The sequence below is a fragment of the Azolla caroliniana genome, unplaced genomic scaffold, assembly GCF_043228905.1.
Source record: "Azolla caroliniana isolate FFs.n. ecotype wild unplaced genomic scaffold, voAzoCaro1.0.p SCAF_18, whole genome shotgun sequence".
Lineage (NCBI taxonomy): Eukaryota > Viridiplantae > Streptophyta > Polypodiopsida > Salviniales > Salviniaceae > Azolla > Azolla caroliniana.
The window spans coordinates 2,464,260-2,480,922 of record NW_028230453.1 but is presented as its reverse complement, the minus strand read 5'-3'; the positions used below and the strand labels follow the sequence as shown (position 1 = coordinate 2,480,922).

At 38.6% G+C, this 16,663-nt stretch overlaps 1 protein-coding gene and 1 long non-coding RNA gene across 4 annotated transcripts; one reads left to right on the top strand and one right to left on the bottom strand.

The window, feature by feature from the left end:
• The first annotated feature begins 4,258 nt into the window (after nt 1-4,258).
• Nucleotides 4,259-9,702, top strand: LOC147852057 (transcription factor bHLH143-like). Of its 3 annotated transcripts, none has more exons than XM_087333974.1 (3): nt 4,259-4,369; nt 5,677-5,890; nt 7,905-9,702. In XM_087333974.1, the coding sequence occupies exon 3, from the start codon at nt 8,332-8,334 to the stop codon at nt 9,394-9,396; it is 1,065 nt and encodes a 354-aa protein (XP_087190100.1). In that variant the 5' UTR covers nt 4,259-4,369; nt 5,677-5,890; nt 7,905-8,331; the 3' UTR covers nt 9,397-9,702. The 3 variants fall into 3 exon arrangements, with proteins under 3 accessions (XP_087190100.1, XP_087190102.1, XP_087190101.1); XM_087333975.1 differs by lacking the exon at nt 4,259-4,369 and adding an exon at nt 4,655-4,992; XM_087333976.1 differs by lacking the exon at nt 5,677-5,890.
• Nucleotides 9,069-10,090, bottom strand: LOC147852056 (uncharacterized). The gene is made up of 2 exons (XR_015531436.1): nt 9,792-10,090; nt 9,069-9,720 (listed from the first exon to the last, which is right to left on the bottom strand). It is a non-coding gene; the product is annotated as an uncharacterized LOC147852056 (long non-coding RNA).
• Nucleotides 10,091-16,663: the final 6,573 nt, after the last annotated feature.

Sequence of the window (16,663 nt, the reverse complement as noted above, 5' to 3'; positions counted from 1 at the left end):
ATGATTGTTTCACTTTTGTTAGATGGATGGTGTGTAAAAGCATTACATAACCGTGCAGCATCAAGGAAATGAGCACCTTGTCCAGAATGGTGAAGGCTTATATATTGCAATCCTTTTTACATGTGGAGGGGATCCAAATCCTACCATCATTGTGAGAAACAAGGATGCAACAACTGATGTCAATAGTGGTTAGATGCACGTTGGCTTAGCCCACAATAATTCTCTGAAACTATTAACGATAAAATATCTAGCTCAATTATTAGTTGAGTATAAAAAAGAGTCGAGGTGGAAAGTCAAGAAATCATCGACAAAAGAGCGGGGAAAAGGATCTTGTCTCCGACACAACCTTCCATCTAGAGACAAATCTTGTAGCAATGCATGATATTACTAGTGGATCGTACACACATCGAACATACACAATAAAAAAGTCAACTTTTGGAGCTTCAACATCGAGGTTTCAGATTATAAATAAAAGAAAATGCTTGAAAATAAGCCATTGACGATGAAATCTAAAGGAATATAAAAACAATTGAAAGAAGCATGCACGGAAAAGGGCTAAAGGCGCCAATGGTGTTGAGTGTTCCTAGAAAAAGCTTGATGTTGATACAATTATTGATGAATAGATCAAAAAAATCAATAAATAGTCCACTTCAGTTCGAGTTTGAATCTCTTGGGGAAAATCGTTAGGATTTGAATAACGACTAACCGTCTTTAAATCAACAAGATTAATATTAAAAGTTGGAAAGTTTAAGCATAGATGAATAGCAATTAGATTTCAATCTTAGGTTAGGTCCAAACCTATAATCCAAATGAGAAAGAAGCTTGGTGTGGCAATTTATCATTGTCTAAGGAAAACAAGAATCAATAAGCTATTGTCCAAATTAAAAGGTTTGCCAAGAATAAAAACGATTTGTGACTAGAGAATTTCCAACTCGTTAAGGGGATTGATTACAAGGATTAAAAGAAAAAACAATAATTCATCCATCACGATCGCCGAAAGTTTGCGCACAACTTTACACTCCTGACTTGGTTTCAAGATTTTAAAAGTTCATGATTAAACAAAACATTTCTGTGTTAAAACAATCCCATCGTTTTTGTTGTGTGTGACTAAGACTTATGTGGAATTTTGTAAATAGAGGAAGGATACACATCCTCTTGCAGTCATAAGGAAACAAGGGTATTACATGTAATGAATGCATTAATGTTATCATTAACAATCGGCAACGGTTCGTTTTGAACCGAACCGTGAAACCGCGACTTAACGGTTTCAATGGTTCGGTTCAGGTTTAGGTTATTTAAAATGGTTCGATTTGGTTTCAGTTAGGTTTTAACAGCCAGAAACCGCGGTTTAACGGTTTTTTTTTTTTTTAATAATAATTTGTTTTTAAACAATCTTTTTATTTTTAGACCTTATTCTCACATTTTAGGAACATCTTAAAAATTTTAATTAATGAAATATTATAAATTTTAAAAAATTAAAATTTTGACCTATGTTGAAAACTGAAACCGCGGTTTAATGGTTTAACAGTTTGGAAAAAATTATCGGTTCGGTATAACGGTTTCGTGGTTCGGAGCGCATGAATTGACTGAGGAGTCCGATTGGATAGCTAAGGTCGGGTGATCGTGAGATAGATGATTACGCAATAACTTCATCAAATCGGATTTTGAATGTCGAAATCCGACAACTCCCTCTACGTACGACACGACTCTAGAAGCCTAATTGTCATCATCCTATACGTGGATGATCTGGTCATTGAGGTGAAAGTCTAGTCGACATCAACAAGGTCAAGTCCCTCCTCTCCAGAAAATTCGAGATGACGGACATGAAGGAGCTCCATTACTTCCTTGGCATCAAAGTAATTCATATTTCAGTCAGCATTATGATCTCTCGACGGCACTACATTCTCAACTTGTTATACAAGTTCCGGATGACTGAGTGCAAATCAGTTGCTACGCCTCTCGATCGAAACTTCAAACTAGATGCTGACTCCGTCACAAACAAGTGCAAGCCGACCTAATATCATCAATTGATCGGGAGCTTACGTTTTATTCTAAGTAGCAAACAATAGTTGTGCATAGATACGAGGAGAAACTTTAAAAATATGAACTTAAAATTTCTAAACAATGTACAATCAAATGAATGCAATAGGTAGGTGCAATATTTCGAGATAGATCAAAATATGGTCGTGAAGAAATAAACAGGAAATAAAACGACAATAAAATCCCTACCATACACATACATATACACATGACTTTTCAACTATTACACAATATAAACATGTTTTTTTCAAGTCTAGAATTCCCTTACAATAATCTGAAAATTACTACAACACCCCTATGTTTTTCAAAACTATCAAATATATCCCCCTATTTTTAAGTAGGTATTGTTACTATATAATTCGACCAATTCCTATTCATTTAACATCACTCTAATTTTTGCACTATAAGACCAAATCTACATAATTTGTTTGAACAACTCTTGTTTATCTCTCTTTGATTAAGGCTAAGTTTGCTTAGATTAGTTTAATAGGCTCAATGATGAATGATAGGGGGCATTATAGTAAATATAAAATGTTGGGCACATTGTTGAATAGTTATGAAGTTAGGTGGTACTTGGGTGTTTGCCCTTACCTTAATCTTCACTATTGTCGTCATCAAATTAAAGTATTATTTGTCAGAATTGCTTAGCTCAGGATGTGGTGCCTCAAGTCTATCTCTTTATATATCTCTTGTTTAGTTTACTTTGAAATACATAGGGTGTAAATATGTTTTATTCCTTCCTCTATTAGTGCTTATATTCCCTCCTCTTCTCTCTTATTGGTGTAAAACATGATTCCTTGCAAAACCAAAATACACATAGCAATGGCACAAATTTTAAAATGTGCCAATGGTGACAAATGTACCCTTTAAGCCCTTGTTGAGACCATAAAGGATAAGCTATTGATGTTTGGGGGGGGGGGGGGGGGGGGGGTTGGCAATGCACGAAGCAGCTAATGTCAAGAAAAATGAGTGATCCTAATGGATTGCTACAACTTCTCGCTATCACAATTGGAGTGAAACAAGGATGCCTACTCTCAAAGGTCTATGAGTAACATCCATTGTGGCTTGGTTCTCCGTATATGAGGTTGTATACACTTGCCCTTCTCATGGATATGTTGCCATTAGCGCTCTTTAAAGACAATATGCAAAATATATAGTTTCAAGAACCACAAACAAGATTGTGGTGTTTTGATGCATTTATATCAATGACTCTTCCCTGCAAGGTTAGAAACTCAGGGAAGGAGAATTCATAAGACACAAAACTGGAGCAATACCTTATTGCACACATCATTCGGAGCAAATTTGTCGATGCCCTTTCGTATAAATTTAGAAGCTTTGATACTCATTGGGACACAATTTTGGGAGTTCCCAAAGCAACAATATTGGGGGCTAGCGCCTATGGTAATCAAGACAACCGACAAAACATGGAGATAACCGCAGTTCGTATGATGAAATGTGATAATGGTTCAAATCACATGGCATAAGATATGAATGCACCATCCCTCGTTCCAACATAGCTTCCTCGGATTGTCCATAGTCAAGCACAAGTGAAGTGGCAAATAAGGGGGTCTCTTCACATTGGTTAGAGACAAAGGTAGGGCAAATGTGCATGCAAAAGCTGTGGAAAGAGAAGCAAATGTGCCAAACTGTGCTACCGGGGCGTGGAATCAATAAAAGGAACATAAGTACACATGCCAAGATTTTGCCGTTTCTTTTATTGGTCCGCTTGGTTTGTTTTACGAAACAAAGGAGCGACATACAGTGAACTCTTTGGTTAGGGATCCAGACAAGGTTTATGGAAACGCTTGGGCTCTACTCACGCGGCATTTTCATACATGGCCCGTCTTGATGTGTCGTTTCTGGAAGCTTCCGGGAAAAGATGACGATGGCGGTCAGGGAAAACAACTACGATTGGGTCACTCTCTTGCCCTAGAGTGGGCCTATCTCCGGCCTATCTCCCTCTTTATCAGCCGGGCCTATCTTTCTCTTTATCACCTGCTTTCCTTTCCTTTGGGAACTCTCTCTTTCTCCTTTTCTCTCCCTCTCTCTCTAAATAAATAAATAAATATATAAATAAAGTATTATATATAGATTTATTTATTTATAAATTATATACATATATGTGTGTGTATGTATTCATTGATACACACATGCATTTATATACATACATATACATATACATATGTACATACATACATTGAAAGTGAGAGCTAAAGAAACAGAGAAACAGAGAGACAGAGGCAGAGTGACAGAGAAGCTGGTGATGGAGATCCTTGGAAAGCCTGGAAGTTGCAGTCCGATTTTGATCCTCTTCAAAACACACGTTCACGTATCTTTCCTTTCTCTCTCTCTCTCTCTCTCTCTCTCTCTCTCTCTTTCACGGTGTTTGTCTGTCTGTCTGTCTGTGTATATATATACATATATATGTATATATATTATACACACACACACACATATACATAGATATATATGTATGTATGTATGTATGTATGTATGTATGTATGTATGTATGTATGTGCTCATGTGTTTCTGCCAAGCTTTTCCATCATGTATGTACCCTTATCCATCGTCTTGTTCTTCTTTTGTATCAGTGATTTCCTTTTTTATAAGCATGCCGAGAAAAATCTTGAATCATGTATGGTCTTTCATCTTTTTCTTCTCCTTTCTCTGATTTCTTCTGATACTTGTAACAAGAAGAAGATTGGAGAAGCCCCTCTCTCCCCATCTCTATCTGATACTCTAATGTCTTGATCCATCTGTATTTAGATATATATTCACAGATTGTCTCCTTTTCCGAGTGATCGAAGATTTCGTCCAATCGTAACATAGAGGCACATATCATTAAAATCAAGTTTCTAACATGTATGAAACAGAAAATGTGTTTGGAAACTAGGGTTTTACTATTTATGAAACAGACATATTCAAATATGTTTAGGGTGTCTGTGCCCTCAGGTAAGGGTTTCATCTTTCTGTTATTGTTTTCTGAGTTTAGCTCTTCTTTTCCATATATTCAAGTTTAGGGTTTCCTGTCACATAATTTAGCTTTTACAATTGCTTACGTTTAGGGTATACAACTACGTAAGATTAGAGTTTATAGTTCCATAGTCTATATGAAATTAAGGGACCCCTTTACAATTTGAATTCCTTCCTAATATGAAGGTTTCTTGGTACTCCTTAGGATTAAGGATTGCAGATACTCAACCGTAGGGTCTACAGCTACACATGCTTAGGGCTTTTCAGACCCTTTAAGATTAGGGTTTACTTGCACTTCTCAATATTAGTTTTTTAATTTTCCTGATACTTCTTAAGGTTAAGGTTTCCATAAACTTCTAAACACTTCCCAAAGCTAATGGTTTTACCGGACAGTTTCTTATGGTTAAGGTCTCTAAATATTTCGAAATATTTGGCCTGTTTCCCATGAAAATCTTAAGGTTAGGGATTTTTTCCCGGGGCTTCTTATCATTAGAGGTTTTCCCTGACACTTATTCAGATTACGGTTTGTAGATGCCCCTGGAAGTTCATCTTCGTCCGGGGCATTTTTTAAGTTTAAGTTTTCTTAACACTGCTGATTAGGTTTTCTAAACATTTTTTAAAGGTTAGGGTGTTTTAGGAACCTTTTAACATTAGAGTTTTCAGGAACTTAATCTTAGCACACAATAAGCTCAGTGGGAGGAAGAAATAAGCAGGGGGCCTATTGATTAAATATAACAGATCATTGGAAGTTATGGTGTGGCAAGCATCGAGTTTCTCAAGATTTCAAGACTTCTTAACAAGTGAAAGAAGTATTGCCGGAAACGGTGCCATGATATTGAGGATCATTGCTTGCTTTCAACCACTTGAAGATTGTCAGGTAACAACCGGAAAATCGAATTTGGTGAGATTTTAGGTTTAAGGTTTAGCAAAGAGAAAGAAAGCTGTATTAATGTCTCTTAAAAGCCCCTACAACCCATGAAGCCCACCACTGAGATGTACCAAAAATTGAATTTGGCTACATTTTGGGTTTAGCAAAGTGTAAGAAAGATGTATCAATGTCTCTTAGAGGCCTAAATGGCCCCTGAGGCTCAACAAGTGGTGATACACAACTGAAATGGTCCATGAGATGCTATATCATGGTATACAACTGAAATCCAAATTTGGTGACATTTAGGGTTTAGGGTTTTGCAAAAAGAAAGAAAGATGTATTTACGTCTCTTTAAAGGCGCAAATTACCTGTGAGATCTAATAGAAGGTATACAACTGAAAATGTTCTCTCATCAATGAGATTAATGGGTTGTGATTGAGAGAGAGTGTCATGTCCGTGAGAGCAGTAGGTTAGGATTAAGCGTATATCAAATGTAAGAAAGAAATGTGGTTGGATTTTATGGTTTAGGTATAGCAAAGAGAAAGAGAGTTGAGACCATATTCTGAAAACCAGGAAATAATGGAATTTTCTCTTTACATAAGTTTCTGAAGGCTCTATACATATAGCAGAAATATATGGAGTTGCCATGTTATTATGTTGTCATTATTTACTTATCTTTTCTTTGACCATTCATCAAAGGTTTTAATGACCCCTGAAGTTAATTTTATTCTCCACACAATGGATGCTTGTAATATCTTTTCCATGTTGTGATAGTGTTGACGCATTGATCCAGGCATGTAGCTCATGTAGATCTTTTATCATCTTTAGTCTTTTCTGCAGGACTAAGTCCCGAACATAGCTGTTACTTTGTTTGCTTGATCTATCACCCGAAAAATATAATTGTCCATGTAAAATTCATGTGGATCTACTATATGTAGATTATGATGATGGTAATAAATGTTGTAAATATGATATTTTCCACCATCAGCATCATCATCCACTTCTTAGCACTAGATGAAGCTAATACTTCATCTAGTGCTAAGAAGATGGAATATTATAATTTGCATAATCTATCACATGCAAATTATAATATTCCATTAAACTTCATGTGGGTACACAAGATGTAGATGATGGTCCCAGAGAACGTAGTCACCATAGGCACGACTATCAACCTGTAGGATGACAGATACAATCAAAATAAGTAACAGCTATGTCTAGTGTGAAATCTACCAAAAAGACTAAAATTGACAATGAACCTAACCAAGTGTAGCAGTAGAAGAAAAATATGGAGAAGAAATTGCAGGAAGAAGCTACTTGAGGAAAAAATAGAATGGTGAGGTTATTTCACCTTCCCTTGAGGATTAAAGAAAATTAAAAGTAATCAAGGATATGGCAACTCCATTTTGTTGTGCAACGACAAGGGAGGAGGTTTTAGAAAGCTATGAGAAGAGAATGTTTGGTTTTTTCCTAGTTTCCATAAGATGCTTGAGGAAATAAATGAACCATGGGACTCGGCAAGAGTCGCAACTGAAAATTTTGTCTCATCTATAGTACCAATGGGAAAGAAAAGAAGATTCAGTTAAAATGACTTATTTGAGTTCACGATCATCTGAGACAAATCATAAGAACAATGTTCAATTGTTGAGGGAAGAAAATAAAAAGTACATGGAAATACATAGGATTTACCCTGTGAAGTGTGATGCAGATAGGATGGATCTATCTGAGATCTTGATGCTTGGATGAAGTGTGATATATGAGAAGGTTATACAAGGGAGGGGGGGAGAAAGAAAGATGTATTAACATCCTTTAAGAGGCCAAAGTGGCCATTAAGCCCAAACAAGAGATTACATTTAAAACATTGTCTTGTATTTGAGAACAACAAACAAAAATAAATTTAATTACACAAAAAGTAAATAAAAATAGAAGTGGCGAAAGAATCCTGCTATCTGTATATGGGAGAGAGAGAGAGAGAGATCAAGTTCTCACTTCTATCATATGATTAATTTTTCTTTCTCTGGTGCAGGCAGAGTACTTTCGTCAGCTTCTCAAGCCCATTACGTAGATTGTGAATTTTTTAGTGCTATTGGCAGTATATCATCAAATTTATTTTGTGATGGGGCACTGTTCATATGCTTCGGATATTCTAGCTCTTGATGACTATTTGAGAAAGACCCATTGGTTCTCCTAGCCCTTGCTGTGCATCTATTCTTGCCATTTTGATGCCAAAGGCATTAGTGCTCATACATCCTATTCTTGAAGTTCCATATCATGAATTCGACACTCATACCATTCACATATTCTTATTGCTTTTCTCATTAAGAGCAGCCTTTTTGGGAAGGTCATTCGGGAAAAAGATAGCGGAATTGTATCTAAAAAGGAAAGACCGTGTCCAAGATCTTCACTAGGATCATTGTTGAACATCAAAGAGTACGTCTAAGAGGCTGGACAACATGAATAAATTGCCAAAAAAATGTACCTTTGCACATCACCGAATATTGGATTCCGGTACGTTTGTATCTTCATTCCCACCTCAGGTTGAGAGTTATAAAGCCAATAATATCCATATATTGAATACACCTGTCCCAAGCTTTGGGAATTTTCATATGCAAACATCTGATGCATGCCACAAAGGGTTTGCCATATTTGATCATACAGAAAGACAAAACACAGTTATACTCAACCCATCGTGGTTGACTAGTTTGTCATGTGAATCACCTCATGATTTTAATGTGAAAACGATAGAAGCTACTGCAAACATCAATTTCCCAATCAATTTGTGTCCGAAGGGATCACTGCTTGATTATGGTGCCACTATGCAAACCCTTGCTTTCACATTGGACAAAGAGAAATCTGACATTTTCTGTATTTGCAATCCTGAAAGCAAGGGTAAAAGTAACAATGTTGATTTCTCATCATGTGATGGCCTTCCCCAGTGTGAACAGATATGGTCTGGAAATAGACTTGAGATACAGAGTGAGTTTCATGAAGACACAGAAGAGATAGATGCACTTTTAAGCTCGGATGAGGAACTAAATAGTACAGGTCATTCACCCGAGGACGATGCATCTTCAAACTGTCTTTATGAGGCTGAGAAAAATGATGGTATAAGAAAGAGGAAGTTCCAAATCGTCGCTTTGGAGGAGGAAGGTGATGCTAGTGTCGGGCTTGGAAAAGCAGATTTTATCAACAAGGATTCTCGAAATTCGAATATTTGGGGTTTAAAAAGGAAAGTCTGTTTGAAAAGGCAACTGTCTAGAAAGGACCCATCGGTGAACATTCTCGAGCAAGTTTGTATGGGGATGAATGATTACTCATCATCGAGCGAAAGCTCTGGGATATTTAGAGAACCATTAGATCCAACAAAGAGGGTTAAGATAAAGGCTAATATTCGACTCTTGAAAAATGTGATTCCAGGTGGAAATGATTTGGATACAGAGACAGTCTTAAGTAGAGCAGTGCAATATGTGAAGTGTTTAGAGCAGAGATTACAAGCTTTAGAGAGAGGGGAAAGTTAAAAAATTACAGAAAGGAAAAAGGATTAGTCTCCATGGACTCTTGCTGATCATTGTTGATGTTTCTCTCATATGCTTTTATACATAGATAAAGGTTTATATACTCTTAGATATGTTTGTGTTGGGTTTGACCAAGCCCTTCACTATGCAAAGGTTTATTGTAAACCTTATATAGTTGGTTTACACACATATATTCGTAATGTATTCGTTAAACGTGACCAAGGGAACTAGGGCATGTAATGTCACCAAATAATGATTGTTGATGTTCCTCTGCTCTGCATTTATATATATAAGGGTTACATACGCTTATATATGTAGTTGTCGAGTCTTGGCCGAGGGAACTTTGGCATGGATGAATTGCTGCTGCATAGTTGTTACTCTTCCTTGACTCTTCTTACGTATATAAGGTTTATATACTCTTATGTGTGCAATAAGGTTGTATGAGGAACTCAGGCATCGATGAATTGTTGCCAACAGTCTTTTATGTTTATAGTATCTTCCTTTATATTCTCTTGTTTGGATCAGCCAATGACACTTCGTGCAACGATTAAGTTTTGCTTAATAAACTGTTATGTTTCTCTAATGTGGTTCTACATTTATAATGCTCGTCTACTTGTATATATATTGTGTGTTACATTTGCATGGATGGATTGGTGTTGAATAAGTGTTGATGTTCCTCTAGTTTTCTCTCATAAATGAGGTTTGAATGCTCTTACATATTTGAGTTCTTGGGATATGAATGTTGGTTGCATTACTCACCTATAATGGATGGCTGCTAATTTAAATGTGTTGTCTACTTTTGGTTTGGAGCTATCTGAGCTCGGCCTTTTTTATTGGTGATAAGTGTTTATTAATCATGTGTAGGGTTTAAGGTTAAACTAGTGTGTTTTTCTTCTTCCTTAATTCATAAATTTAACTTTTCAATCTCTTGGTTCTAAGATGATCAATGAAAACAAAGGACGACAAGAGTATGTATTCTTATCCTATTCATATTGTTGTTGGTTGACACACATTTTTCTCAAGTTTATTATTTCCACCTAAAGTGTTCACTCTTAGAAGAGATTGCACAACTTCTTGGTTGAAAGTGAATATAGTTTGTTGAATTGAACTTCTTTCGTTGAATAGTGAAAAAAGTTTGAAGTAATTTTGTATCTAAGTTGATTGGAGGTGAAACTGCTCCCAAGGCTTGCAGGTGATATGAGATGTCAATCTTAGATGGATATATCAATTTGACCTTGATAGGACACATCCTGTAAAGAAAGTGTTTTGAAGCTAACACCAAGGCTACACAACCACCCACCATGGCTTGCCAAAGAAACTCATTTGCACAAAAGGACGCGAAAATGAATCCTATAACCAAAGCCTAATGCTATCATTGAATGCAATTGGTAATATGCCATGTAAGTGTAACCATTACAACTAGCGAAGCTCTATCGTCAATCAAACTTACAATATATATTGTTGGTGTGTATTGATTTCCTACCATCAAACTTTCCATGGTTTGTCTATCCACAAATTTGGAGTAGGGGCTTACAAGAACAGACATTACAATCACTAATTGCCATATGTAATAATATCTAGGAGGCATATGAAACTTGGTGCACATTGACTTTAAAGGCCATGATCAATCCACACGACTCTAAAACAACATTTTGCCTGTTTACTAAGCCAAGCCTTGCCATATAATTGAGCTTTGACTTGACATTTTCCTTCCCATCCCAATGTAATAGTTGTGTGGATGTGAGCATCTTTGTTGGTAGAGTGTTATCAATTAGTTCCACATTCATATAGTTTCTAATTGACCAGTTCTAATATCCTTTGCCAAGAGCACACGAATTGTTGAACCAGAGTAGATTTTGAGCACTAAATTGTTCTCTCTCTCTCTCTCTCTCATAGCACTCTCTTAGGGGCATTTTGAGTCCGTGATTCATAACCACGACAAACAATGACGACCATTCATTGCAAGCGGAACATAAATTTGTGTGTGTTTGACAGAAGCAACAATTTCCTCACATACGCATTTAGTGAAATACCGTCGACTTCAAGTAACAACAATGATCATTTGTTGTTCATGTTTTCCATGCCCAACAGAAGATTAGATAGATACATACATACATATTATGTATATATATATATATATATATATATATGTATGTATGTATATATTATGTATAGGAAGGGGATCCAAGTGATGACGACATAGGCCAATAGATTTATTCACCGCAGCTCCTCCAAGAGGTGTGTATCAACAACATATGCTCGAAACAAGCCTCTCTTTGGTTTCCTTCACTAAACATGGACAGACGATCGACTCATCGACATCGAAGAAGAGAGAGAGAGAGAGAGAGAGAGAGAGAGAGAGAGAGAGAGAGAGAGAGAGAGAAAGAAAGAAAGAAAGATGTATTAACGTCTTCTAAGGCCAAATTTGGCCCATGAGACAATTGGTTTACAACAATAGAGTATTTATCCAGTCATCATAACTAAAAATAAAATTAAGTAGTGTACAATATGTAGTATACTCGAAAGTGACTATACACTAAGCCTAATTTTATTTCCACCCAAACCTCTCGAAAAGAAGTGGGGGGTCAAAGGGTCTTGATGTGGGTTCCAATGTAGAGAGTGCCCTAGCCATGGCTTCTAGGCGGTGTAGCTCACGTTCCCTTATTTTCAATATTGCTTCCACATCACGTTGAGTTGCTTTGAAACCCGGCACCCGAGGACGTCTGGTTCTTCTCTGGTTTTCTGCCTCATCAATGGAAAGGCCGAGTGGTGCAAGTGTGTCGGCATTCGTTGTCTCCTCAGGTTCCTGAAAAACTGCATTTGTTACATGTTCGTGATCATTAGCAACATTATTGTCAACATTTTGTAATTTATTCTCTCTGTGTTGTTTTAGCTCTAGAATGTATTTGCCTAATTTCTTTATATCTAGAGTATCTAATAGTTTGGGGAGGGTGGGAGACGGACCAAGTATGTCTTGGTATTTTGCCCTTATCTCGGCATAGGTTGGACACTTGCATGTAAAGTGGTACTCATCCTCTATCTCTATGTGACATAACCTACATATCCTTTCCTCCCTAGGGACTCCACTAGTACGGCCATTTTCAATCTCAAGTTGGTGAGACGATATTCTAAGTTGTCCAATGGCAACCCTTAGTGCATGTGATAAGAATACATCTAGATATTTTGGCCGCGTGATAAAACCTAACTCAGAGAAGTGCATGAAGTGTTTCTTATAGTACGACATTTTAGATGGGAGTGGCTCTAGTGGGGTGATCCATTTACACCGAGTGTAAATTTGCCATATTTCTTGGCGTATTACTTTATTGCGGTTCTCATGAGAGATTAAGGTGTTATCACTCGTGTGGTTGTACCTAAGGGGAGGTAGGTTATTAATGTCTAGACCATTCGCAAGAAGCCAAGTCACCATCATGTCATACCATGAGCTAGTATAGCCGGACTCATACAATGATCGAGAGGCCTTAAAGGCTTGATGAGATATTCTATCATGTGGTTGGCTATGTATCCTATCAATAAAGACTACAAGTTGAAAAAGTGCCTCTACTAGCATTGGGGGTAACGTGAACTCGGCCCTAATAATGTCATGTGGTATAGTCGATTTGCTTCGGAGTTGGCGTGATAGCATCATCACCAATGGTCTCTCTAATTGCGTCCACATGAAGGATGGTAATCCTGGAGCCCAAACCGCTGATGCATACATGAGGGAGGGGGTCACCAATGAGTCAAAGAGCCACCCTTTAGTCCGTGGCTCTTGAAAGTGTGCTTGGTGGCATTGTCTCTCTAGGAGTGAGAGGGATGCATGTCCTCTCGTGAGTCTATCCTTCGCTGCCTGTGTCATCGAAAATTTACCTGAGCGGGCACTAAAAGTGACTCCGAGATATACGTACGATCCAACCACCTCGACTGGGCTATGGGAGATAGTTAGGTGACACTTAGCTCTAACTTGGGCCGATGTGTGGAAGATAAGGACTTTCGTTTTCCCTAGATTCACTACCAATCCTCGTTGTACACAAAAGTCATCTAAGGCATTGAGGTGCCTCTGTAGGTCGTGTTCGGATTCAGAGAGCAAAACTATGTCATCCGCATAGAGCAAGATACGAACCTGCGTATCCCCAAGGACCACTCCGGTGCCTCCCTCACGAGCAATAAAATCTGTGATCTCATCAATGTAGATCCCAAAAAGCGTCGGTGATAGGGGGCAACCTTGTTTTACACCAATAGTGCTAGTGAAACGATTGGATAGGCCACCTGGGCATCGGACACACCCGGACACTTGTTCATATAGTGCGTAGATGGCCCATACCATATCATCTGGTATCCTCAAGCTTTTAAGTCTATCAGACAACCGATCTCTAGGGACTGTGTCAAAGGCTTTGCGGAAGTCCACAAAACAACAATATAATCTCTTCTTGCGAGCCCTAGTTTGGTCAATTAGGCATCTAAGTGTGAAGATGTGATCAATAGTGGAGAAGGCTCGTCTAAAGCCAGCTTGTTCAGGTGCACGAAGGTTTAGGGTCTCCATGTAGTCGCTAAGCTCTGCTTCCATTACTGCACCATATAACTTAGCAAGGGTATGGCCTATCATAATGGTCCTATATGTATTTGGGTCCATGGGGTTCCCCCCTTTATGTATGGGGGTCACTGTATTCATAGTCCACTGTGGTGGAAAACCCTCCGCAAGGGCACGATTGAAGATTAGAGTTAGCAAGGGAGCTAGGCACTCTCTCGCATATATAATGTGTTCTGCTCGCAATCTTGTGTGGTCCATGGACTTCCTATGTTGTAATTTCTTTATGACCTTCATGACCCTAGAGGTCGTGAAAAGTGTCCCCGTGGTAGGCCGGGGTGTGGAAGGCATTGGAAAAGGTGGTTGGTTTGGGATTTGGTAAAGTCTCTCTGTATATGTGTGCCAAGTTTCGGGATCTTCGATGGGTGTTTGTGGTCTTGGCTCCCGTAGTCTCTTCCATGCCGTGGCGCAATCGCTACTCATGAGCATATGGTAGAGTTCCCAGTATTGGGATGCCTCCCACGCTCGTCTCTTACGACGTGTCATCTTACGCATTTCTTTGCGAGCTTGTGTGGAGGTAATACTGCCATTGAGTTGCGATACTGTAAGTTGTCTATGTAGGTCCCTACAATCCTCGTCATACCATTTATTTTGTGGCATTGATCCTGATCTACCTTGATTTGAGTGTTTTGTATATGGGAAACTGCTAGCTGCTGCGGAGTGAAGGATGTGTGTGAGTTTTGTACTAAGGCTTTCTAACGGTAGAGAGGGATCAATGGAGCGGAGATGGGCCTGAACATGTTGAGAGTATATGTCAGAGAGCTCATGTGTGAAATGTATTGTGGTGTGATGGCATGGTTGACTAGACTTGGTGACCTTAGAGATATCACATTTTAGCTCGAAGTATAAGAAGCTATGGTCTGCGCCAATAGGGCATGGGGCCACTCGGAAGGAGTTAATCATGTGGGTAGCTGTCGGGCGCCCTATTAGATAGTCAATTGTGCTTTCCCCTCCTCCATGTGGGAAACATGTGAGCTCTTCCGAGCCCGGCCACTTAGCTAAACCATTATATATGACCATCTGGTGCCGACTGCCAAGTTCGAGCAGATGATGGCCAAAGCTCGTGGCGTCCGCACGTTGATCCTTTGATCTACGTGTGGTGCCTATGTCTAAAGGATCAACATTTACCATTTCTAGGTTTCTATTCATCTGAAATATTGTGCATTGTCGGGATTGGGTTCTCGCATTGAAGTCTCCTACAAGAAATACTTCTCCTTGGGAAGAATATCGGATTATGTCATCCGATAGGGGGTTCGTATGGAGAAGGCCCATGTGGCATTCCTTCATCGACTAATCTCGTCAAGCCACTAATATTATAACGGGATCCTTTTGGGGGAAAGTAACAAATGGCGAAAAATACTGCATGGTCTTTGCTTGTGGAGACTTTCACCCACATAAAACGAGCTTCTGTGTCTATCTTCATTATTTCTATCCTATTATGTAGCTCTCTACGAAATAGTATCGCGACACCTCCAGATCCCCTAGTAGTGTGTCGACGTGAGGTTTGTCTAAAAGCGGACTCCCAACGGAATCCTTCGACCCGTGGGAGTCCTCTATTTGGGCTCTAATGTGTTTCTACCAAGAAAAGTATATCAGATACCTTTAGTATCTCCTCTAGGCGGCCAGGGTGTGCCGAGAATGCGCCATTACAATTCCATAGGGTCATCCTAAGTGCATTTTCTGTCACATGGGCCACACGCCGTCAGTTAGTAGTGCGATCATTTATGATCACTCGCCCGAGAATCTTTCATGTCTTTACAAGCCTCACGGGTGAATCTTGAGAAGGGGATGCTTGTATGGAATTAGTTTGCATTGGCTTTCGGATTACATATTAATTGGAGGAAGTCTAGTTAGGAATGAATGTTACAAATGGTCAATTGATTGAATGGATGTCTAGTAAGTTGAGGGATAAGTTCATGTATTGGAAGTCACAATCTTGGCCATTTCATGTTCGCTTGAAGGTTGTACAATGTATTATGGAACCCATGATATTATATTACTTGCCATTATTGTCATGGACAAAGAAGGCGTTGAATTATGTTTTGCAACCTCTTCGATATTTGTTGTGGAAGAAGAGGGATAAGATGGGAATCACATGGATTGCTTGGAATCATCTAGCAGCCCCTAAGCGATTGGGGGGGGGTTGGAATATTGAACTTATCTATGCATATGATGGCTCATAGATTTTCATTATTACAAGACATGTGTTCAAACTCACAACCATGGATATCTATTGTTTGATATTTCATTGAGAACAAGGGTTTAACACATGGGAGGACAACGATTAAGGCTTCATGGTGGCAATTACTGAATGGATGTATTTCACTTATGATTCCGGGTTCTTCATGTGTTCAACACTTAGTTACCTCGTGGCAAGAAGCACTCTTGTTATGTATATGGAAACCATCATCTAGTAGAGAGCATTGTAACTCTTTGCAAAAAGAGTTACTTGTGTCTTCTCGGTTATTATGTTGGCCAGGAAAGGAGAGATTGCGTTCTCAATTTAATCGTTTGTTTCGTTTGGGGGTCAAAGAGGTGGGAGATATAGTTGAGGTTCCATCTCAAAGAATTTTGGAGTTTACTGAAGCACGACAATTATTACGCATCCCGCCTAATTATGGGTTTATTTGACAACAACTACAGAATATTGCATTGATGAAGGTCCCTTACCTCTACAAACAGGAG

What these genes read in the sequence shown, in the direction of transcription:
- LOC147852057 (XM_087333976.1), top strand. Translation starts at nt 8,332, where the DNA reads ATGAATAAATTGCCAAAAAAATGTACCTTTGCACATCACCGAATATTG.